The sequence below is a fragment of the Lipotes vexillifer genome, unplaced genomic scaffold (genome assembly GCF_000442215.2).
Source record: "Lipotes vexillifer unplaced genomic scaffold, Lipotes_vexillifer_v1.1 scaffold1624, whole genome shotgun sequence".
NCBI lineage: Eukaryota > Metazoa > Chordata > Mammalia > Artiodactyla > Lipotidae > Lipotes > Lipotes vexillifer.
Window position 1 is genome coordinate 417,624 of NW_006772955.1, and position 24,076 is coordinate 441,699.

Genomic DNA, 24,076 nt, shown 5'->3' on the forward strand with positions numbered 1-24,076 from the left:
AAACAGTTTTTCTCTGAATACCAGAAACATAACTTTTAAATGAGGACATTTAACTGCTGAGTCTTCAGAGTTGGCTAATTATAGCCACAGTGATATTATGTACCTAACTGGGAGCTGACTGGGAGTGTGTGTGAGTACATCACTTAACCTCTCTGTGACTCAGTTTCCTCAATGCCTATTTCAGAGCATTGTGACATGAGCATTACAAATCATAGTTTTTCTTATTTTCCATAATATATGGCTATTCTCATCTACATTTCTTTAAAATCTTCACCTCTTCTTTGAAAAGAGAAGGGTATTTGAATGGTTTTCCCTGGAATCTGTGAAATATCCAAGTAAGCAATTTTCAACCTGTATTTGGAAAAAAGTAATATAGCCCCAAAAATGTAATTTTATTTTTATTTTCTCTTCCAGAAGATTGGATAATGCAGACAGATTTTTTTTATTGCATCATGCATGTGTGTGTGTTTATGAATACATATATACATACACATGTATACATATAAAATATATTCACTGTGGATTTTAAAAGTCACAAATTTCATTAGGTAGGCAGTTCAATATTATGAGAATTTATTGATGAAAACTTAAAAAATAATTTACATGTTGGTAATTTAAATTCTGGAGCATGTCTGCTACATAATCTTTTAGTCCTATAGCTTAAGTTTCTGCTGAGGAAACTCAATCAGATTTTGCAGCCCCCTTTCCTTCACTGCATTCTCCATTGCTGTCATGCCTACTCTATGATTCAAGTGAATTTTTTCTTGCCCTCCTAGTTAGAATTATTTTTTTCTATTCTCAGTGTTCTAAGAGCACAGTGTTTATTCTGCATGGTTCTTGGTCATACCTTGAATACAGTGATGGCTGCATACTTCTCTCGCCTTAAGGGAGATGGCTGTGCTTAGCTCATGGATTTGCTCTACGTTATTGAGTATCCAAAGCAACGTTGCTAGAGAATTCACTTGAAATGTCACTTGCTGCATTTCTGTTTTAGTCAGCTCAGGTTGTTATAACAAAATGTGATGGACTAGGTGACTTCAACAACATACATTCATTTCTCACAGTTTTGGAGGCTGTGAAGCCCAAGATTAGGGTGCTGCCTTGTTCATTTCTTTATGAGGGCCCTCTTTCTGGATTGTAAACAGCTGCCTTCTAGCTGTGTGCTCATATGGTCTTCTCTAGGAGTGTTTGCACAGAAGGAAAGATGGATCTCTATCTCTCTCTTCTTTATAAGGGAACTAATCCCACCATGAGGGCCCTACCTTCATGACTTAATCTAATTACCTCCAGAAGGCCCCATCTCCCAATACCATTACACTGGAGGTCAGGGCTTCAACATAAGATTTTGGAGGACACATTCGATCCACATCAATGTCCCTCTTCTCATTGGACATTTTCCTTATAAGTTAGAAAATAAATATCATTGATTGCTCATTAAGTGCCAAGTATTCAGCTAAATTGTTTTCCATCTGTATGTAAGGACTATGCTCACCACTGGAGACACAAATTTGAAAGGACACAACCCTGACCTCTTGGAAATTGTAGCCTAATTTTCTGTAAAGAGAAAACAAGGAAAATATGCAAAGGGTGTGTAGTAGGTCAGGACATTTTTTTGTATTTGTTTTTTTTTAACTTTTAATTTTCATTTTCATTTTTATGTGGTGTACGGTTGATTAACAATGTTAATATTGAGCAGAGTTCCCTGTGCTATACAGTAGGTCCTTGTTGGTTATCCATTTTAAACATAGCAGTGTGTACATCTCAATCCCAAACTCCATAACGATCCCTCCCCCACCATGTTTCCCCCCTGGTAACCATAAATTCATTCTCTAAGTCTGTGAGTCTGTTTCCATTTTGTAAATAAGTTCATTTGTATCATTTTTTAAAGATTCTGCATATTAGCGATATCATATGCTATTTCTCTTTCTCTGTCTGACTTATTTCACTCAGTATGACAATTTCTAGGTCCATCCATGTTGCTGCAAATGGCATTATTTCATTCTTTTTAATGGCTGAGTAATATTCTATTGTATATATGTACCACATCTTCTTTATCCATTCTTCTATTGATGAACATTTAGGTTGCTTCCATGCCTTTGCTATTGTAACAGCACTGCAATGAACACTGGGGTGCGTGTATCGTTTCAGACTATGTTTTTCTCTGGGTATATGCCCAGGAGTGGGATTGTAGGATCATATGGTAGTGCTATTTTTAGTTTCTTAAGGACCCTCCATACTGTTTTCCATGGTGGCTGCACCAATTTACATTCCCACCAACAGTGTAGGAGGGTTCCCTTCTCTACACACCCTCTCCAGTGTGGATTTTTTGACGATAGCCATTCTGACTGGTATAAGGTGATATCTCACTGTATCAATAGTTTTCATTTGCATTTCTCTAATAATTAGCAATGTTGAACATCTTTTCATGTGCCTCTTGGCCATCTGTATGTCTTCTTTGGAGAAATGTCTATTTAGGTCTTCTGCCCATTTTTTTGACTGGGTTGTTTGTTTTGGGGATATTGAGTCACATGAGCTATAAAAATGATACAAATGAACTTATTTACAAAACAGAAACAGACTTACAGATTTAGAGAAGGAACTTATGGTTACCAGGGGGAACGGTTGTGGCGAGGGGTAGACTGGGAGTTTGGGATTGATATGTACACACTTCTATATTTAAAATAGATAACCAGGGCTTCCCTGGTGGCTCAGTGGTTGAGAGTCCGCCTGCCAATGCAGGGGACATGGGTTCATGCCCCGGTCTGGGAAGATCCCACATGCCGTGGAGAGGCTAGGCCCGTGAGCCATGGCTACAACTTAATAATTTTGAAATCTTGATCAACTCAACTTCTCGGAGACTAAGCTTCCATATGTATAAAATGAAGACAATAACAGCACCAACCTTACAGAACTGTTGGGAAGATTAAATAAGAAAATTAACATACAGCATTTAGCATATGTAGTAGTGTCTGACACTGAGAAACAGTCAATAGGTATATGAAATAAGTACTGTATCTGGAGATGAGGATAACACTTTGAGAAGATTTAAAGAAGGTTTTTGGTAGGATATTAATTAAAACAAAAACTATTGTGCAGATGTAAGAACACATTTATTCAAATAAGTACAACTACAGCTTTTTTAGCATAAAAGTATGGATGAATCCTCACAATACATTTAATGTCAGTGATCACAGTTGTAAATGCTGTAAAGAAAGGAGGAAATTGAAAGAGAGCAGAAATGAGAGGCAATTCAGAAAAGTAGTGTAGATTTAAAAAATGATGAAATTGTGTTATAAAAGCTCATTATTTCATTCCTACCCCAGGCAGTCACCATCTTCTATCTTTGTTTTTCTTTCCATGCAACTCACTGCCTTGGATTTAGCTGCAGTTGACATTGGTAAAGGTCACAACCATGGCATCAACTTAATTGGACAAGGATGATTTGCTAATTTTTTTTTTTTTTTCCAGTTTGGTAGAAATGCCAAAGTCATTTTAGGGCAGCAGGCAACAGTGGCCCTATTCAGGAGCTTGAAGGCATCCAAGTGATAATTGCATTCTGCTTGGTGCCCGGAGATTTAGAGCAAGGTGGATTTGTATTTCACTTTTTCTGCCAAAAATCTGTTGCAAAGTAATTTCTAAGGACTCTCAAAACAGTGCACCTGAAATCATCATAGACCAAAGGGTCTCAACCTGGGCTGCATTTTTTTTTTAATCATTGGAAGCATCATTTACATCTGATGTCAATACTTACATGTTAATATAATCCAGCAGAAGTACAGCCTAGTTTGGGGGATTATTCAAAGCTCCCAGATTATTTATATTTACAGCCAAAGTTGGAAACTATTAAAATCCTTACTCTAGGAGTAGGAAAGGAATCGAAGAAGTAAGCCTTCCCTTTTCCTCCACTTTCCTGCTTCTAGAAGAGATTTCCCAATGAGCCTAAAGGTTTTCAATTTTAGACAGATCTGTTTCTCTATCAGCTCTCTGTCCTTGCTAACCATTTAGTTATCTATAACACCAACCAGTTGTTTGTGTTCTTTCCATGCTAAAAATATATGTTTTATATCTTTGTATGTCTAGGATTATTGTGAGAATAAAGATGAAAACACGAGTCTAAAACATTTGTATAAAATACAACATTACATCTAAGAAATTTTGTTTGGGTTTCACTTTTGGTCCTAGGAGGTCATAATTGCTTGCTTAATTACTTCCCAGCAGATATGGCATATATGTAGCAAGGAAGTTAAGTCTAAGTTGAAATTATATCATATTTCATATGTTACTATATAAACATACATATTATATATGCATATAAATATTTTCAGCTAATGTTGTAAATTATGATATATGTTTAATCTAGTAAATATAAAAATGGAAGCAACAAGGGCCCTTTGATGCTTTCTTTCTATTACTGGTGTGCATATTTGTAGCCTGGCATGGTCTGAAACCAGATTTTCATTTATTCTTCATCCTTGGTACATGTATAATAAGAATATTACTTATAGAAATTGATTAGTTGGATACCTCTATGAACTTCTTTTAAAGACATAGGTCAGCAAATGACATAATTCATTTAATCCTTCTGAAATTAAAATAAAATAAGAACAAAACATTTTTGATAGAAATGTTAATTTACATAAGTCTAGGAAGACATACTGATATTCAGAGAAAACACTACTGAATATCTTTTATGTTGAGAATGACCACCAGTTTCCATTTTCCTTTTTTTTTTATTTTATAATTGAGCTTTTAATGGTTATACACATTTCTTAATGTTTGTAACAAAATTTTAAAAGGCATGTAGTTGTAATCCTTTTTTAAACAGTTATTTCAGTTACTTTCTGGCCTGAAATTTGTATGCAAGTTTTTCTTAAGAGTATATCAAGTGCCAATATCTTCCAATGTTGATATACTGTTATATCGTAACTCTCACTAATTTACAGTTTAATATAATATACACTACAGACTCAAATTTTCAATCTTTCATAGCACATTAACAAAGTTACTAGGGAAATTGGACTACCACTACCAAAGATGTTACAGAGTACATGTAAGTCTGACAGGAAGAGCCAAGATCAAAGAGTGGTTTTCTTTAGGAAACAACTATACTAAAAAACATGAGAATAGAAGTAATTTAAAATGTTCAAAACATATTCAATGCACAACTGTGACTCCAAATTGTCATTTAGTATGCTGAGTATTATAGGATATAAAAACTACTGCCCCACCTATGGATGTTAAACTAATACTCAAGACAATCAAAACCTCCTGTATTCAATATGCTGCTCTTTTCTGGTTGTACCAAAACAAACAAATAAAAACATCACCACCACCACCACCACCAACACCACCAGCAAATAATTTAAAAACAAAGCATTTACACTTAAAAATATGTGATAAGGTGAGATTCCCCCCTTCTTAAAAATGTTTCTAGAGCTACTAAAAAACTTGCATTTAAAAAATAATTGATAAAAATATTCTCTTGGATTGTACAAGAAGGGAGACAGGAACCACTGACATGATATGGTATACATGCTATTAATCAGACTTGGCGTCTTTCTCCCTGCTTCATCAGAGGAGATGGACTCTCCTATTTAGTTTCTCCGTTTTCTGCAGCTAAATATTCTTTATTATCGTGATTAGCCGCTTGAGCCTCTTTACCTTTTTTTGCACTTTTTTTTGGTGAAGTTTCATCCGTTCCAGCCACCTTTTTTGGCTACATCTACACTTTTGCATTAGAAGGTCAAATGACACCATCAACACTCTCCTCTTGCGATGCTTGATCACCACTCCCTTTGACAGACCAGACCTACCTCTTGGGCATCCTGGTGAAGAGGGCTCCTGCTGGATGCACTGGGGGCCTTCGTGTGCTGGGTGGCTGGACCACTGCCACTCCTTTGGCTGCCTGAGTGGCTGGGTTCCGCGGCAGAAATGGTGGAAGAACCAGCAGATGACTTGTTCCATTTTCTTTTCCTATATTTTCATTACAATTTCTTGAATGCTCATCAAATAGTAATGACTTTCGTGGTGCCTTCAACCCAACAACTCATCACCAGTTGGCTGTTCATAAGTAAGACAGATCCCAGTATCCCCTCCACTGATTATCAATCCAAGGGACATTTTTTCTTTAACACTAGATATTCTCATCTAACCTTTCTTTTGTCTCTTTAGATGCACTAAAATCTTAATCCTAAAAAAAAAAAAAAACAACTATCTATAAGAGATATTTCCTTATAACTCTTGCAGAAGAAAAGGACGTCTATATGGAATTTAATCAACTTGCTATGATCATTTTGTTGACAATACTTTTTTCCTCTCTGGAAATTATTCATTCATTTAATTATATATCTTTCAGTAACTGGGAATCTACTAGAAGATTTTTAACAAGGGAAACCTGATGAGGTTACAGTTTTAAGAGGATAATTCCAGTAGTAACAGAGAGAAAGATTAGGAGGACAAGCTAATAGAAGCAAACAAAATTATTGGGAGAATAATATTCTTGGTAAGAGCCATGAGACAGTAGCAGTGGGAAAGGAGTGGGGGGATGGATTTGAGAAATGCGAAGGACATGAAATTTGAAGGAATTTGTGAGGAAATGAAGGTGGGAATACTAGATGATTTTGTTAAGGAACTTAGCTGAGGAGAGTGGACAAATGGATGGGGGGCTCCTTAGTAGGATGACAGGGGATTGTGTACTTTTTTAGTAAGAGAGAAAGGGAAGAATGAAAAAAGGTAATGAAGACAAAAGTTAGAGATATGTAATAAGGATTTAAAATTCCAGAAAAAGCATCAAGGAATATAAATATGATCACAAGGTGAAGAGTTGGACATGGAGAGGAGTAGAGACATACCAACTGCTGAGTGGGGAGATAAGTTGGTGACGATGAATGAAGGTGTGGATAAATTTTGATTTATGGAGGGGAGTTCAAAAACGGTGATATATCCCATGGCCTGCAGTTTACCAGTGAAAGTTAGGTCCTTACTGACTCTGGAGAAGGCTTTTGTCCCAAATGCCTTGGAAAACCTTATCCGCCTCCTCTCACGTGCACGCTAGCTCCAATTTCTAAATTCCCTCTGTAACACTCCTGTTAGTGTCCTGCAATGTTTTCCAATCTTGGTGGGCAGAGGAGGACTTCCTTAAGAGAGATGAAGTTAGAAAACAGGAGAGCCAATGAAACAAAGTGCTGCTTCAAACAAAATATAGCAAAATAAAAGTAATCATTATACTGAAAATGATAGAGTAAAATTAAAAATAAACTCTAAAGAAGGGTAGTAAATTTATGTGTATTCAAGTCAATTTAATTTACTATAGGATTAAACTCACCTAGAATTTACTAATTTCCAGTGTGCTAAAGCTAACTAGGGTTACATTCTAATCTGTTCTGTCTAAATAGCATCATAGTGCATGTAGAGAGAAGCTAAACAAGCTTTTTCAGAGGCAGGCTTATGCTTCTTTCCAATGGTCCTTTTCAGGCATTAACAAGCTCTATTAGGTGGGCACCCTGAATTTTCTAGCTTCTCTCTTTAACATCACTGTCCTGGAAACCTGTGTTGCAATCTGTGGCTAAATGTCAGATACCCAGTGCCAAGAATCATGTGTGTGAGAGCACAGAATTTGGAATTCAATAGACCAATGCAGAGAATTTGGAATTCAACAGGCCAATTGTAAATCCTGGCTTTTGCCAATTATTTTTTTTTTTTTTTTTTTTTTTTTGCTGTACGCGGGCCTCTCACCGTTGTGGCCTCTCCCGTTGCAGAGCACAGGCTCCGGACGCGCAGGCTCAGCGGCCATGGCTCACGGGCCCAGCCGCTCCGCGGCATGTGGGATCTTCCCGGACCGGGGCACGAACCCGTATCCCCTGCATTGGCAGGCGGACTCTTAACCACTGCGCCACCAGGGAAGCCCTTGCCAATTATTTGTGAGATGTTGAGAAATTGAACCAAAGACTATGATTAGTCTTTTGTGAAATAGAGCTAACAATATAAAACAATGAGCCTAATAAACTTAAATGCTGAATTTATAGCAAGTAGTATATCTAGTGTTTAAGAACAAAGACATTAAAGGCAAATTGCCTGGATTTGAATTTGTACTCTGCCACTAATCAGCTGTGTAACAGATGCAGCTTTTTAGACCAACTCGTCACCAGTAACATGGGAATAGTAATACCATTTTCTTCAAAAGCTTGTTATAAGAATAAGCTAAATATTATTATTTTCAGACTTATTTGGTATAAAAAGATATTGTTGTTGTCCATGTCTGCAGAAGTGTCTATCACACAATTCTACACGGAGTTTGACAATAAGAAAATAATTTGAGCATTCATCAAAAGAATTCCCACAAAAGAATTTCCAAAAGCAATAGGAAACATACTGTCTTTATATTTGCTAAAAGTGATTATATTCTTTGTGCCAGAACTGATGAAAGATCAGAGAATTATTTTTCATCTTGATCTACCCTCAGTGCACTGTGAATTAGATTGAAATGTTTCAAAGAAAATTAGAAGTAGTAGCCTTGCTTTTCATTACTATATGAAACATATTGATATTCAGGATTTCGCGAGATCATAGACAGTGTTTTTGAGTCCCCTAGAGTGCTGATGTTAGGCTTTCCCATGGCATCTATGGCCCTCTTTGGTCTCCTCTTTAAGAAAGCAAGAATATTTCCTGAGTGTTTGCAGCTACCTAACCTAGGAAGTTATTCACATCAATTATACTCTAAGAGCAAACTTTTCCCTTTTGTAGGCTACTGCATGGATTCCAATTTATGTTTCCAGTTGTTCAATAATAATAATGATGATAGTGAGAAATTTAATTTGCAAAGTTTTTTATGGCTATTGCCATAAGATGTTTTATTAGATCATCACAATATGTAGAGCAGATCTTACTATAACCATTTTACTTAAAAAGGATCTTAAACATGAACCCAGGTTTCTTATGCCAAGTCTACTGCACCAAACTGCTCTCTCAAAACATACATTATGTAGAATCTTAGAGATATGCTAACAAAAATGGATGAACATTTAAATATGCACTGCCTCTTATGTTACCACAACACAAAGTTTATAGAGCAGTCATTCTGTGACTGACTTACTGCTAAGGGCTTTGCATAAGTTTTCTCAGTTAAAGTAAAGATGAACATTGTGAGGTGGTACAGTATTCTGATGTTATAAGTGAGAAAACTAAGGCTCATGGAGGCTAGTAACCCATCTTAGGTCTCAAAACCAGGTCATTGGCAACAGAGGTTTTTTGGTTTGCTTTTAGTTAATTGAGGTAAAATTAGTATATAACATATTAGTTTCAGGTGTAAACATAATACTTTGTATATAGTGTATGTAGTGTATATACTACAAAATGATCAGTACCATAAATCTAGTTACCATTTGTTACCTTGCAATTAACTTCCTATACCCAGTTCTCCCATCCCACCCCCTTCCACTGGCAACCACCAGTCTGTTCTCTGTATCTATAAGCGTGTTTGTTTTTATTTTGTTTGTTTCTTTGTTTTTAGACTCCACATATAAGAGAGACCATGTGGTATTTGTCTTTCTTTGTCTGACTTATTTCACTTAGTATATTGTCCTCAAGGTCCATCCATGTTGTTTCAAATGGCAATAGTTTATTTGTTTTTTATGGCCAAATAAAATTCCACTATATATGTACCACATTTTCTTCATCAATTCATCTGTCAATGGTCACTTAGGTAGTTTCCTTATCTTGTCTATTGTAAATAAATAATGCTGTTAACAAATATCGGGGTGTATATATCTATATATCTTTTCAAATTAGTGGGTTTTTAAAATTTTTTTGGATTAATAGCCAAAAGTGGAATCACTGCACCATATGATAGTTCTATTCTTAATATTTTGAGGAATTTCCATACCATTTTCATAATGGCTGCACCACTTTATATTCCCACCAACAGTGTATGAGGGTTCCCTTTTGCCCATGTGCTCTCCAACATTCCTTGGCTTTTTGTTAATAGCCTTTCTAATACTTGTGAGGTGATGTCTTATCATAGTTTTGATTTGCATTTCCCTTATAGTTATGCTGAACATCTTCTCGTGTGCCTGTTGCCCATCAGCATGTCTTCTTTGGAGGAATGTCTGTTTAGAATCTCTGAACAATTTTTTTTTTTTTTTGTATTGAATTGTTGGGTTTTCTTGCTATGAGTTGTTTGAGGTCTTTATATATTTTGGATACTAACCTCTTATATGATATATGGTAATGCATGTACAGCACACTAACAAGTGCTCAGTTAGTGTTAGCTTCTTATGGTAGGTAAGAGATTATCAGCTGAGCCTATATTTCCATTATATAAAAAAATTAAAATCACTGATGCTTCTGGAAATTTACTAATGATGCCACTAAATGTCACATAATGGTTGATGTTTTAATTCAGAACAGCAAACTCCTAGAGGGTGCTGGGACATATCTTCATTATTAGAGTTCCTCTAATGCTCATCATAATACATTGTGACTAATAGCAAATGTTAGATGAATGAACAAACAAATGAATAAATTAATAAATGAAGAATCTGGGAGAGAGAATGATCCCACATTAGCCAAATTACAATGTGTTCATGAGCAACCATATCTGTCTCTAAGGCTGTTCACATCCATAAAATAATTCTATCATGGAGAGTAAACATATTCATTTTAATGACAGCAGTGGCTGTGAATTTTCATGATAGACACATGTGCTTTTCATATTTCATCATTAGTCATGAGTATGCCATGAATTTCAGTACCCATGATGGAAACAGCTTTGCCTTAATTCATCCTCCTACTTTTGTTAGTTATCCCATTTGAGGCTACACTAGAATCAGTTGAAAAGTGAGCATGGGGTTCCAGTCATTTAGTTTCCAATAGACTTTGTAAGATATTCTAATTTTATTTTTAAATAAAACATAAAAGCCGTGAATGCCTATGAATGTCCTTTTCATGGATGGTGATACAACTGCCATACTTAAGTTATCTGAGACACACTGAATAGTTTTTGTTCTTGTTTTTACAAAACAGTTTTTAATTTTGTTTAAAAAATAACCTTATACTTATTGTCCAGAGCTTGATTAAAATACAGAATGTGGCTAGTGAGTCCACTGAATCCCTGGGAACCTTTAATTTTGCCACTGCTCATTCTCCATGGCTAAATTCACTACTGGATTCTAATCTATTCCAGAATCATTCCTGATACAGGTAAAGCATATGTAGGAGAACCGTCTATATCACCTGTGGCACCATGGTATCAATGGATGTAGATAACAGACGTTCCCTGGTTGCTTTTATAAAGACACAAGGGGCAACATTCCCTACTCCCTCTCTACAAAATTGACCATTTCTAAAACCGGTATTCACCTTATTTTCATAGATTAGGAATTCAGTTTCCCATTAATACTAGAATCGGGATCCTTCCATGAATGCCAACCTGCTTTGCTGAGCATTTAAGAAATCCTGATGGATGTTTCCCAGGTCTCTCACTTGGGCAAAAAACAATATCCTCCTATTCCCTACGTCTCCTTGAGTCCCTGACCTGAATAAGACTGTGTAATGATAATGGTGCTTTCATTATTACCTGCTCCCAGTAATACTGTTTCATCTGACTGATGTAAACCCCTTCCTACCAACCTCCCCACACAGTTACCCAGCTATGCCTAAAATTGTCACACTAATCTGACATTATAAACATTGGGCCCCCATCTAGAGCCATTGTTTTTTGTTTTTTGGGTTTTTTTGCCGTACGCGGGCCTCTCACTGCTGTGGCCTCTCCCGTTGTGGAGCACAGGCTCCGGACGTGCAGGCCCAGCAGCCATGGCTCACGAGACCAGCCGCTCCGCGGCATGTGGGATCTTCCCGGACCGGGGCACGAACCCGTGTCCCCTGCATGGGCAGGCGGACTCCCAACCACTGCGCAACCAGGGAAGCCCCAGAGCCATTCTTCACAACTGAGAAGGTGTCCCTGTATCTCCCTGAAGTATCAGCCCTCACTTCTTCCTCATCCCTCCTGCTGATGCTGCTGAAGGCCAGAAACAGCCCAGTAAGATTCCAGTTTGCATTTCGTCACTACTGAGACAATCAGAAACATGGCCCTAGTTTCATTAAGTTTTTACTGCCACGATGTTCAAAACGACCTCCTCTAGCTTCTCCACATGCTTAATATTTCTTTGGCACAAAATAGATAAAATGTTTTAATTTTCCACTTTAAAATATGTGAAAAAAATTCAGTAAGACTATGCCTGATTTCCTAGGTTTTTTTTTTCTTTCACTTTTAGCCATTTGCTTGTGCTTTGAGATAAACTCCTATTTTGAACATATGTATGGTATCAATACTTTGTCGTATTTATATGCTCATAGACATAAGGTCACCCAACAATAATCATTTATAATAATACATTAATTATTTTATTATGAAACTAATGCATATTTGTCATGGACAATTTTAGCAAATAATGTTAATAGTAATAATACTAATAGTAACTGGCATTTTTATTGAGTTGTGCTATACCCCTATGAACTTATTTAATCCTCACAGGTCTCTAGAAGGAAGACTTTTTATTATCCTCATTAAAATATTTCTTTTTCTTTTGAAATAACTTAAAACTTAGAAAAACATTAAGAAAATAGTACAGAGAATTCCTGTATATCCTTTACATCCCTTAATGTTAACATCTAAACATAGCTGTGAGGTATTTATCAAAACTAAGAAACTGGCAATGGTATAATACTGTTACCAAACTACAGACCTAACTTGGGTTTCACCAGCTTTTCTACTAACGTCTTGTTCTGTTTCAGGATCCAATTCAGGGCAGCACATTGCATTCAGTCATCATGTCTCAGTCTCCTCTTGTCTGACAGTTTTTCATTCCTTGTATTTCATGTCCTTGGCACTTTTGAGGACTAGTGGCCAGATATTTTATAGAATGTCCCCCAATGTGGGTCTGTCTGATGTGTTTTTGTACTTAGACGGGGGTTATGGATTTTTGTGAATAATACCACAGAGGCACGGTGTTCTTATTATCATACCAGGGATATATGACATTATTGGTGATGTTAACCCTCATCACTTGGTTAAGATGGTGCCTGCCGGATTTCTCCACAATGCTAGTATTTGTCCTTTTCCATACCTTATTCTTTGGAAGTGAATCACTAATTTCAGCCTATACTCAAGGGAAGCCTATTCTCCACCTACTGAAGAGGAGACTGTCTAATATGTTACTGAGAATTCTTCTGTAAAAAATATTTGTCCTTTCTATTTATTTGTCCTTCTATTTATTGATTCAATCATTTATTTATATCAGCATGGACTCGTGGATATTTATTTTAGATTTTAGGTTATAATTCAATACTATATATATTTTTTTGCTTTAAATAGACTTTGTTTTTCAGAGCAGTTTTAGGTTCACAGCAAATTTAAGCAGAAAGTATGAGTCCCCACATATCTCCTCTCCTAACACCCACAGCCTCCTCCATTATTAACATCCCCCACCAGAGTGGTGCATTTGTTACAGCTGATGAACCTACATTAACACATCTTAATCACCCAAAGTCCACAGTGTACATTAGGGTTTAGTCTTGGTATTACAAATTCTATTTGTTCTGAAAGTTGTATCATGACATGGATCCACCATCATACAGGATTATCCTCATTTTTCATATGAATAAACTGAAGAACAGAGATATTAAGTTGTTCAGGGAAGGTGACACAATTGGTTAACATTTTATGAGTGATGTAATGCATTTCTTTAAAATTCATTGCAAAATTCATTTGAATTTTTAATTCATTTGAATTATTTTATACATTATTTCCTTGTAGATATACACTGCAGTTGATCCATGTATCTCCTTATTTCTGATTTTTTCCATTTTTTTCCAACATACAAGTGACATTTAGATAAAAGTCTGTTTTATACTCCACCATAATAATAGATTCTGTAAAGACAGAGATCCTGTTTGTTCATTTTTATGTCCTCCTTCCTTCCTCATTTACGCCTTCCACTAACCGATAGAGTAGGTGATAAATGACTGTTTGCGGAGCAAATGATTACCCAACAAGTTATTGAGCTTAAAGTTTTATCAGGCGTACCTTTGAAGCTGACATTATGGAGGCCTGATTTCTGAGGTTTCTTGAGGCTACTGTCAGAGGAAGAAATGTGAGCAGAATGGTATATTTTGGTGTCACATACTTTACCTTCTTAAAAATGACGTCAGAGTTTCACATCTTGGAATGTGGTTTTGTAGAATAATATTTAAAGCCTCATAAGGTGTGAGGGTATTTGTAGCTTCCACCTATGTTAGCAGCCATCTGTGAACTGCAGCAAGCATGTGATCAATAAGCTTCTTTCTAAAAGGAGCCATTGGGGCTTCCCTGGTGGCACAGTGGTTAATCCGCCTGCCAATGCAGGGGACACGGGTTCAAGCCCTGATCTGAGAAGATCCCACATGCCGCAGAGCAGCTAAGCCCGTGTGCCACAACTACTGAGCCTTTACTCTAGAACCCAGGAGTCACAACTGCTGAAGCCCTTGTGCCTGGAGCCTGTGCTCAGCAACAAGAGAAGCCACTGCAAGGTGAAGCCCGCACACTGCAAGGAAGAGTAGCCCCCACTCGCCACAACTAGAGAAAGCCCACGCGCAGCAATGAAGACCCAACGCAGCCAAAAATAAATAAATAAATAATAAAATAAAATAAAATAAAAGGAGCCATTTCACTGATAGCAAATGCCTACATTAAGGATTGCATGTATTACGCTTAATGCAACCAGTTCTGCAATTAAATACTAAGGTTTTGTATTTAAAGTAATTTAACTTTTCATGCGTTGTTGCTCACATTGGTGAAGTGATGTATAATTTCCTCCAGTTGTTAAAAGTAATTAATATATGTAATTTTTTTCCCCTGAAGCAGAGTTGAGATCACTTTCATAAATAGATGTAGAAATTGACAAACCAGGCACCCCAGTTTTTTAATATATGAGCACAAGGGTAGCCTTTGGGAAACTTATGGATGAGTAAAGTTGCACTGTCATTCTTTTCTCCCTGCTCTTTCTGAACTTAATTGTAAATGAAGTCCCTTTTATATTTTGTCCAAACTAGCAAAGGCCTACAAAAATAGGTAGATAGATGATAGATAGATAGATAGATAGACAGACAGATAGATAGATGATAGATAAACAGATAGATAAAACCTTTTATTCTGCACATATTTCTTACCTAGGTCTCACCACCAAAATCTGGGAGCATTTTCATAAATACACAATATTTGCATAAGAAAATATAATTAAGCACACATTAACATTTATCAATATGGGCAAATTTATATTTTAAGGAAAATATTGAATACCTACTCTAAAATGTAATCTCCATCATTGGTGAACCTGGTGTTATTTTTTACAGCTTACCTAGCTGGGTTAGGTTTCCCTCCTGTTGGTTTCAATGGCAAACCTCTATCTCAGCCCTTATGTTGTACCGTCAGTTTTATTTTTTATTTATTTATTTTTTTTTGCGGTACGTGGGCCTCTCACTGCTGTGGCCTCTCCCATCGCGGAGCACAGGCTCCAGACGCGCAGGCCCAGCGGCCATGGCCCACGGGCCCAGCTGCTCCGCTGCACGCAGGATCCTCCCGGATGGGGGCACGAACCCGCGTCCCCTGCATCGGTAGGCGGACCCTCAACCACAGCACCACCAGGGAAGCCCTGTCAGTTTTATTTTATTGATTGACTCCCAGTATCATTCAAGTCTCTGTGATTACAAGCAATCAACATTGACCCTTACCAAATTAAATGAAGGAGCTTTAATGATAGAACATCAGGAGCTCATACTATCCAGGAGAAGACAGAAGTAACAGAGGTGGGAATGAGCAGAACCAGAGGGTGCTTCAGAAGACTGGGAATGTGAACCATAAGAAGTGTCTCATTGTAGAAACAACTTGGGCAAGTCACCCTACTGGAACTAATGTACCTATTTAAGGCCTCTTTTTAATCTAGTCAGTATTTAATTTCAAGAATGAAGGTTCCAAAGACCTAACTTGGATCGTGTGCATTGGCATTTCTTTGTAGAAAGTAGCACAGAGAAATTTATAATAATATTTAGGGTTTCTGGAGATATAAAACAGTACTTGGTTAGTGAAGCATTGGAGTGAATATAATTCTCTTTTGTAAATTACAGTGAGATGTTAGAAAACATCTTATTTCCTATTAAAAAAACAAGATGTGTGCTTATTATTTCCCAGATATACTGGGGTTTAAAATAAAGAGAAACGATAGGATTCCTGTGTTTTTGAGGAACCAGGATCCTTAAAATAAAGGCCTATTATGCAAGAAATAAATATTTCCAGTGGGAAAATAATCCCATTGGACAGCACTAATATAAAATTGAATAGAAATTATTTAATTTCACAGTTAATATTTAAGGTACAGTTTTTAAGGTTTCTGATACATATAAATTTTCATTTCATTCTTTTTCTTTGAGTGTGATGTTGCCATTGTATCATGTTTTACAGTAGTCCTAGGATCTCTCTGTTGAATCTATTTCTCTCTTTTTTTAATGTTCTCTCTCTTTCTCTCTCAAGGCTCAACAAACCACTTCTGAAGCCCATGAGAGCTCTCAAGTTGAGACTACAAAGGAAGAATATCTGAGTACCCCTGAGTGCGATACTCAAATTGTAAGATTTATTTAAAATGTTTTTAACAACATTCAACATGAAAACAAGGACATAAGCGTTTTAACAACCCTAGTTTATGCCACCATGAAACTTTCTATTTATATGTAATATCTACTATCTAAACAGTGTACTTTTAAATTTGAAAATGCAAATAGATATGAATCATGTAGGTGTTCCACTAGGAAGTGTAATCAGACAATTAGGGGTACTATGAACTTGAATTGCTAGAGGGGTAAGGGGGTCATTCCCACAATCACATGACAGAAAGCTATTAAAATATTAAAAACAAACACAAACAAACAGAATCCCAAACAAAGAATGTGATTCAATAATATTCTCCCCAAGAAGCAAATAAACCCTGCATTATAGAGACATTACATTAGAGGAAGGGAGATTCTTACCCTTCAAATGATAATAGGAAATATGGAACTTGTACTCTGTGATTTCACTTGTAATAAGTGAAATGAAATTTTAGTTCTGGAACTTTGACATGATAACAGGTCTGTCATGTCTGGGCTTGAGGAACAGCAAATGACAACAGCTGTATTTAATAGATTCAAAGCTAGGCTTCAATCTAGTTGACAAAATGGAAAATATCTGCTGAAACTCTTCATGATGGAAAAGATATCAGGTGATAGCAAAGGAAATAAGGCAGAATAGAAACATAAGTTAAACAAGTCTATCTCTTTTTCCTCTATTGACTGCCAAAGTAAATTTAGAAATATAAATTTCTCAACAATTTGGCCTTCACATCTTTGTATATTGAAACATGTTCCAAAACCATACAATTTAGAATATAAGGTTAGTGAGAAGTAGAAATAAAATATTCTGCAATTTACTTCCAAGGAAGGAGGAAGTCAAGAAGGTTTGGGGCAGGAAGGAACATTTTTGCTGTAGTTTGAAGAACAGATAGGTCTCTGACAGTGTGAGTGAATGTGCAGAGACAAGAAAACATCTGAATAGAGGGGTATTCCCTGGTGGCTCAGTGGTTGAGAGTCCACCTGCTGGTGCAGGGGACGCGGGTTTGTGCCCCGGTCCGGGAGGATCCCACATGCCACGGAGCGGCTGGGCCCGTGAGCCATGGCTGCTGGGCCTGCACGTCCGGAGCCTGTGCTCCACAACGGGAGAGGCCACAACAGTGAGAGGCCCGCTTACCGCAAAAAAAATCTGAATAATATGAGTAGAGAGTAGCATACAGAAAATGGTGGGATGTTGCCTAAGAAGATAATTTGGGACTTAAGTGGGAGGGGCACTGGATTCCCAAGCTAAGGAGTTTGGTTTCAATTAGGGATATAGTTAAGATTTTCAAATGTTTATGTGCAGTTAAATGATAAGACCATTGGGTTAATTTTAAGGAGAGTGCCGTTGTTTCTTGATATACTTTCCTAAAACTACCAAAAAATCATTTTGCAGTATATACGTATATCAAATCATTATGTTGTACACCTAAAACTAATACAATGTTACATGTCAATTATATCTCAATTTTAAAAAATTAAAAATAAATAAGAATTTTGGAAGCTTCTGGCCTGCACCCTTATGGGTAATGCTCAGGCTTGATCCTTCAATGTCCTGCTTTGAGCCCTTGGATTAGGAGGAATTCAGTTGCTTTTTTCCTGCCCTTGTACTGGTGTATCAGTGCCTTGAGCAAATCATTCACGCCATGAGGTGGCCAAAACATCTGAAAGGACAAAGAACCAGGACTTCATCAAACTTAACAAACAAACAAAATAGTCCCACTGAAGGCAAACCTGAAAAGTTCTATACGTTTTGCTAAGATTTCCCAAAGCAATATTTTGGTCTACTTTTTTTGTCAAGAGAGAGGCATAGGGCTTCCCTGGTGGTGCAGTGGTTGAGAGTCCGCTTACCGATGTAAGGGACACGGGTTCGTACCCCTGTCTGGGAAGATCCCACATGTCCGGGAAGATCCAGCGGAGCGGCTGGACCCGTGAGCCATGGCCGCTGAGCCTGCGCGTCCGGAGCCTGTGCTCTGCAACAGGAGAGGCCACAACAGTGAGAGGCATGCGTATCGCAAAAAAAAAAAAAGAGAGAGAGAGAGGCATAAATTCTTTTTTTGTTGTTTGTTTGTTCCACTCTCTTTTGACTTTTGTTGTCCTTCCTTGTCACTAGCTGCTCCTCTCCCTTCAGTAAGTACCATAAGCATCTACTACCTTGGTGGAGGCCCCGATCTGGGTCCCTTCAAAAAGCAGCATGTACCAGCATGAACGCTCTCTCTCTAACCTGATTTCAGTTCCCTAGATTTTAGTCTTTGAAATCTCTACTTCCAAGCAGCTACACTTTCTAGTGCAGAGAGTGCTCAGTATTTATAGGTTGTAGACTCAGTTACATTTAAAGGCCAAGAGAGTAATATAAGTGAATGAGATAAGCCAGGTGTAAGCAGTAGGAATTAATGAGGTTGCTGTGAACATCAGTTTTCCAATTCTACATCAGTAGTTGTTAGCCCTGTCCTCACTGTAGTATCACATGGAGGGTTTTTATGAAATACTGATGACCAGGACCAATCTCAGAAAAACTGACTCAAAAAGAAAGAAATTAGAACACTCCCTAACACCACACACAAAAATAAACTAAAAATGGATTAAAGACCTAAATGTAAGACCAGACACTATAAAACTCTTAGAGGAAAACGTAGACAGAACACTCTTTGACATAAATCACAGCAAGATTTTTTTGACCCTCCTCCTAGAGTAATGAAAATAAAAATAAACAAATGGAACCTAATTAAACTTAAAAGCCTTTGCACAACAAAGGAAACCATAAACAAGAGGAAAAGACAACCCTCAGAATGGGAGAAAATATTTGCAAACGAAGCAACTGACAAAGGATTAATCTCCAAAATATACAAACAGCTCATGTAGCTCAACATCAAAAAAACAAATGACCCAATCAAAAAATGGGCAGAAGACCTAAACAGACATTTCTCCAAAGAAGATATACAGATTGCCAGCAAACACATGAAAGGATACCAACATCACTAATTAGAGAAATGCAAATCGAAACTACAAGGAGGTATCACCTCACACTGGTTAGAATGGCCATCATCAAAAAATCTACAAACAGTAAATGCTGGAGAGGGTGTGGAGAAAAAGGAACCCTCTTGCACTGTTGGTGGGAATGTAAATTGATACAGCCACTATAGAGAACAGTACAGAGGTTCCTTAAAAAACTAAAAATAGAACTACCATATGACCCAGCAATCCCACTACTGGGCATATAGCCAGAGAAAACCATAATTCAAAAAGATACATGCACCTCAGTGTTCATTGCAGCACTGTTTACAATAGCCAGGACATGGAAGCAACTTAAATGTCCATCAGGAGAGGAACAGATAAGGAAAATGTGGTACATATATACAGTGGAATATTACTCAGCCATAAAAAGGAACGAAATTAGGTTCTTTGTAGAGACGTGGATGGACCCAGAGAATCATACAGAGTGAAGTTAAGTCAGAAAGAGAAAAAAAAATATTGTATGTTAACACATATATGTAGAATGTAGAAAAATGATATAGATGATCTTATTTGCAAAGCAGAAATAGAGACACAGACGTAGAGAACAAACGTATGGTTACCAAGGGGGGAAGGGGGTTGGGATGAACTGGGAGATTGGGGTTGACATATATAAACTATTAATACTATGTATAAAATAGTTAACTATTGAGAACCTACCATATAGCACAGGGAACTCTATACTCAGTGCTCTGTGCTGACCTAAATGGGAAGGAAATCCAAAAAAGAGAGGATATATGTATACATATAGCTGATTCACTTTGCTCTACAGTAGAAACTAACACAACATTGTAAAGCAACTATAATCCAATAAAAACAAATTAAAAAAAAAGAAAAATTGACTCAGCATCTTGGTATGTGGAGTCTAGACATTAGTTGTATTTATTTTTTAACTTCTCCAGGTGATTCTAATGTGAAGGCCAGTTTTACTAAAAAATGTGTTTCACATGTACACGTTTATTAAAATCATGTGAGGAGTTTTTAAAAATTAAGATTTTGAGAAATTCTTCAGTAAGTTCTAAATAAATAAGACTAAGGGTAAACATTTTTTAATGTGGACTTGACAACACTCTTCCCAACCCAGGTGATTCTTAATTTGAAAAACACTGGTTTAGATAAGACATAATCCCTTTAGAGTGTTGTTTAGTAATAGAGTTTCTGCTTGTCAGACTCTGTTATATTTGCATTTAAAGACAGCAATGCCTAAATAAGGCTCTGTAATGGTAGTATGATGTGACTTTTGCTAGTAGGTAGAGGGGGGTCCATCCCTGAACCCTTTGTTTATTATGCAACCATATATAAGAGAAGCCCTGATGTAGGACTGTGAAACTGATCAGGAAGCTGATGTGTGATTTTATCCATAACTAAGCCTTCCCTAGAGAGAGCTAGTGGACCATTATCTCCCCAAGCTATAGTTCTCAGTGTGTAATTAACCTTAAGCATGGAGAGCTCTATAGTTCCTTTCTAGCATTCCCCAATAATAAGAGAATAATTCTGATGACTTCCTCTACCTTACAGGAAAATGTGGGAGGATCTTTGGATCTATGAGAACTGCTGTTACTCAGCTTGTCTAAATTCACCCAAAATATTCTGATTTGTGTTAAATAGCATGAAAGGCATTGCTTCCGTTTCAATACAGCAATGTGAAAATAGCTTCAACTTGACTCTAACGAACTGGAGACTCAAGCTCCAGTTTGGGTTGCTTTAATCGAGTATCCAGAGAGCTGGTAAAACATTTTTTCTGAGTATGTCTGACAGGGTGTTTCCGGAAGAGATTAGCATTTGAATCAGTAGACTAAGAAAAGATCTTCCCTCATAAATATGGCAGGCGTCATCTAATCCCATGAAGGCCCAAATAGAACGAAAAGATTGAGGAAGTACAAATTCTCTCTCTCTTTGAGCTGGGATGTATACCTTCTTCTGCCCTCAGACATCAGAGCTCTTGCTTCTGGGGCCTTCCAACTCTGGGACTTAACACCAGCAGGCCACCCACCCCCGTTCTCAGGCCTTTGGCCTCGGGTTGGGAGTTACACCATCAGCTCCCCTGATTCGCAGCCCTTTGGACTTGGACTGAATTATGCCACCAGCTTTCCTGGTTCTCCAGCTTACAGAGGGCATATCATGGCATGTCTCATCTTCCATAATCACATGAGCAAATTCCCATAAAAAAAAATCTCCTCTTAAATATCTATGTATATATTCTATTAGTTCTGTTTCCCTGGACAACCTAATACAATCATTTTTCCATATTTATAGTTTGTGTATTTTGTGTGTTTTGAAATATTGACATCAGGTTTTTTTATAAAAGACTTTTTTCTTTAATCAGAGATCAATCAGTGTTACTTAGTTTTTTACAGAGAGAAAGTAGACGGTAGTTGTTGAGTTAAATTTTTACTTTAGTGCCCTTACTTGACAAAATTAATAGTTGGCAAATTTATTCCCATTTCCTTTTTTTTTTAAATGTCTTTTTCTGCTCTATGAAATTCAAAAATGTAGAAACTACTAAATGAGAAAATTTTTTAAATAATAAAAGTAAGATAAAATAGGGACCTGAATGAAGCCAATAACTAATAATTGAGAGCTCATGCAGGCTTAATTGTTAATTCCCTAATGGTTAATAATTTGAGCATATTTGTATATACTTATTAGCAAGTCATATATTTTCTTTGGTGAAATTTCTATTCAGATAGTTTCCCCATGCTCTGCTGGGTTATTTGTCTTCTCAGTGTTGAGTAGTAAGATTCCTTATATATTCTGGATATAAATCCTTTACCAAATATCTGATTTGAAAACATTTCTCTCCATATGTTTCTTGTCTTTTCATTTTCTTAATGGTGTCTTTTAAAAAGTAATTAAGTTTTTTTAGTACAGTTTTAGATTTACAGAGTAATTGAGCAATAGCTCAGAGAGTTCCATATAGCAATCAGCCGTCTTTCTGTAATTTATTTCTAGTTTAGTTCCATTGCAGTCTGATGGCATACTCTACATTTGTTCAAATGTATTTTATGGCCCAGAATGCAGTCTATCTTGGTAAATGTTCCATGTGACTTTGAGAAGAATGTGTATTCTCCTCTTGTCTGATGAAGTATTCCATAAATGTCAATTAGATCCGCTTTATCTGCAGTGTTGTTCAGATCAACTATATTCTTAGAGGTTTTCTCCCTGCTTGATATGTCCACTACTGATAGAGAGTGTTGAATCCTTAATCTATAATTGTTGTTTGGTCTATTTCTCCTTGCAGTTCTATCAGTTTTTGACTCATGTATCTTGACATTCTGTTGTTAGGTGCATTCATGTTAAGAATGTTATATATTTTTGTAGAATTGGCCCCTGTATTATTATACAAATGTCCCTCTTTATCGCTGATATTTTTCTTGGTCTGAAGTTGGCTTTGCCTAAATTAATATGGCTACTCCAACTTTCCTTTGATTAATATTAGCATGGAATATCTTTCTGAGTCCCTTAACTTTTAATCAATCTGTGTCCTTATATTTAAAGTTGGTTTCTTATATACAACATCTAGTTGTGTGCTCTTCTCTTATCCCCTCTTACAATCCCTGTCTTTTACTGATATATTTAGACCCTTCACATTTAAAGTGAATATTTATATAGTTGGATTGATGTCTGCCATAATTTGTAACTGTTTTGGATTTATCACATCTTTCATGGGTTGTGAAAGAACCTTATACAGAGAGTATATATAGAGTATTTCCAGTTCCTCTATTATAACATTGCTGTCATTCATTTCACTTAACCATAAGCTGTAATTACCAAATACATTGTTGCTATTGTCATTTTGAACAGACTGTTATTCGTTTCATCAGTTAAGAACAAGATAAATAAAAACATTATTTTACGTCCACGTATTCCTTCTAGAACACTCTTCCTCTCTTTTTGTAGATCAGGGTTTCTGGACTATATCATTTCCTCCTGTCTGAAGAACTTTTAACTTTTCTTGAAAGGCAAATATACTGGTGACAAGTTCCCTCAGTTTTTGTTCTTCTGAGATCTTTATTTTTTCTTCACTTTTGAAGGATAATTTTACTGGATAATATTTCAGTTTTTTTAACACTAAGTATTTCACTTCAATCTTTTCTTGCTTAAATTGTTTTTAAGTAGAAGTCTGAAGTAATTCCTATCCTTATTTCTCTGTAGTTAAGTTTTCACCTTTTGATTCTTTCAATATGTCTCTGTGGTTTTCTGCAGTTTGATGACATGCCTAGATGTAATTTTGTTTTTCTAATCTTCCAGGATTTGTGATTGAGTTCTGTCATTACCTTTGGGAAACTCTCATCATTCTTACTTCAGATATGTCCTCTGTTATTTTCTTAGCCTTCTAGTATTTCCATTACCTCTACATTGCAGGGTTTTTTTTTTTTTTTTTTTTTTTGCGTTT

The 24,076-nt window shown here is 36.6% G+C and overlaps 1 protein-coding gene across 1 annotated transcript in view; it reads left to right on the forward strand.

Moving 5' to 3' along the window:
• LUZP2 (leucine zipper protein 2) overlaps window positions 1-24,076 on the forward strand; it is a 437,054-nt gene that overhangs the window by 400,429 nt on the left and 12,549 nt on the right. Inside the window, exon 8 of the mRNA XM_007447947.1 lies at window positions 16,559-16,651. Coding sequence (XP_007448009.1) covers window positions 16,559-16,651 — 93 coding nt within the window. The remainder of the gene's footprint in view (window positions 1-16,558; window positions 16,652-24,076) is intronic.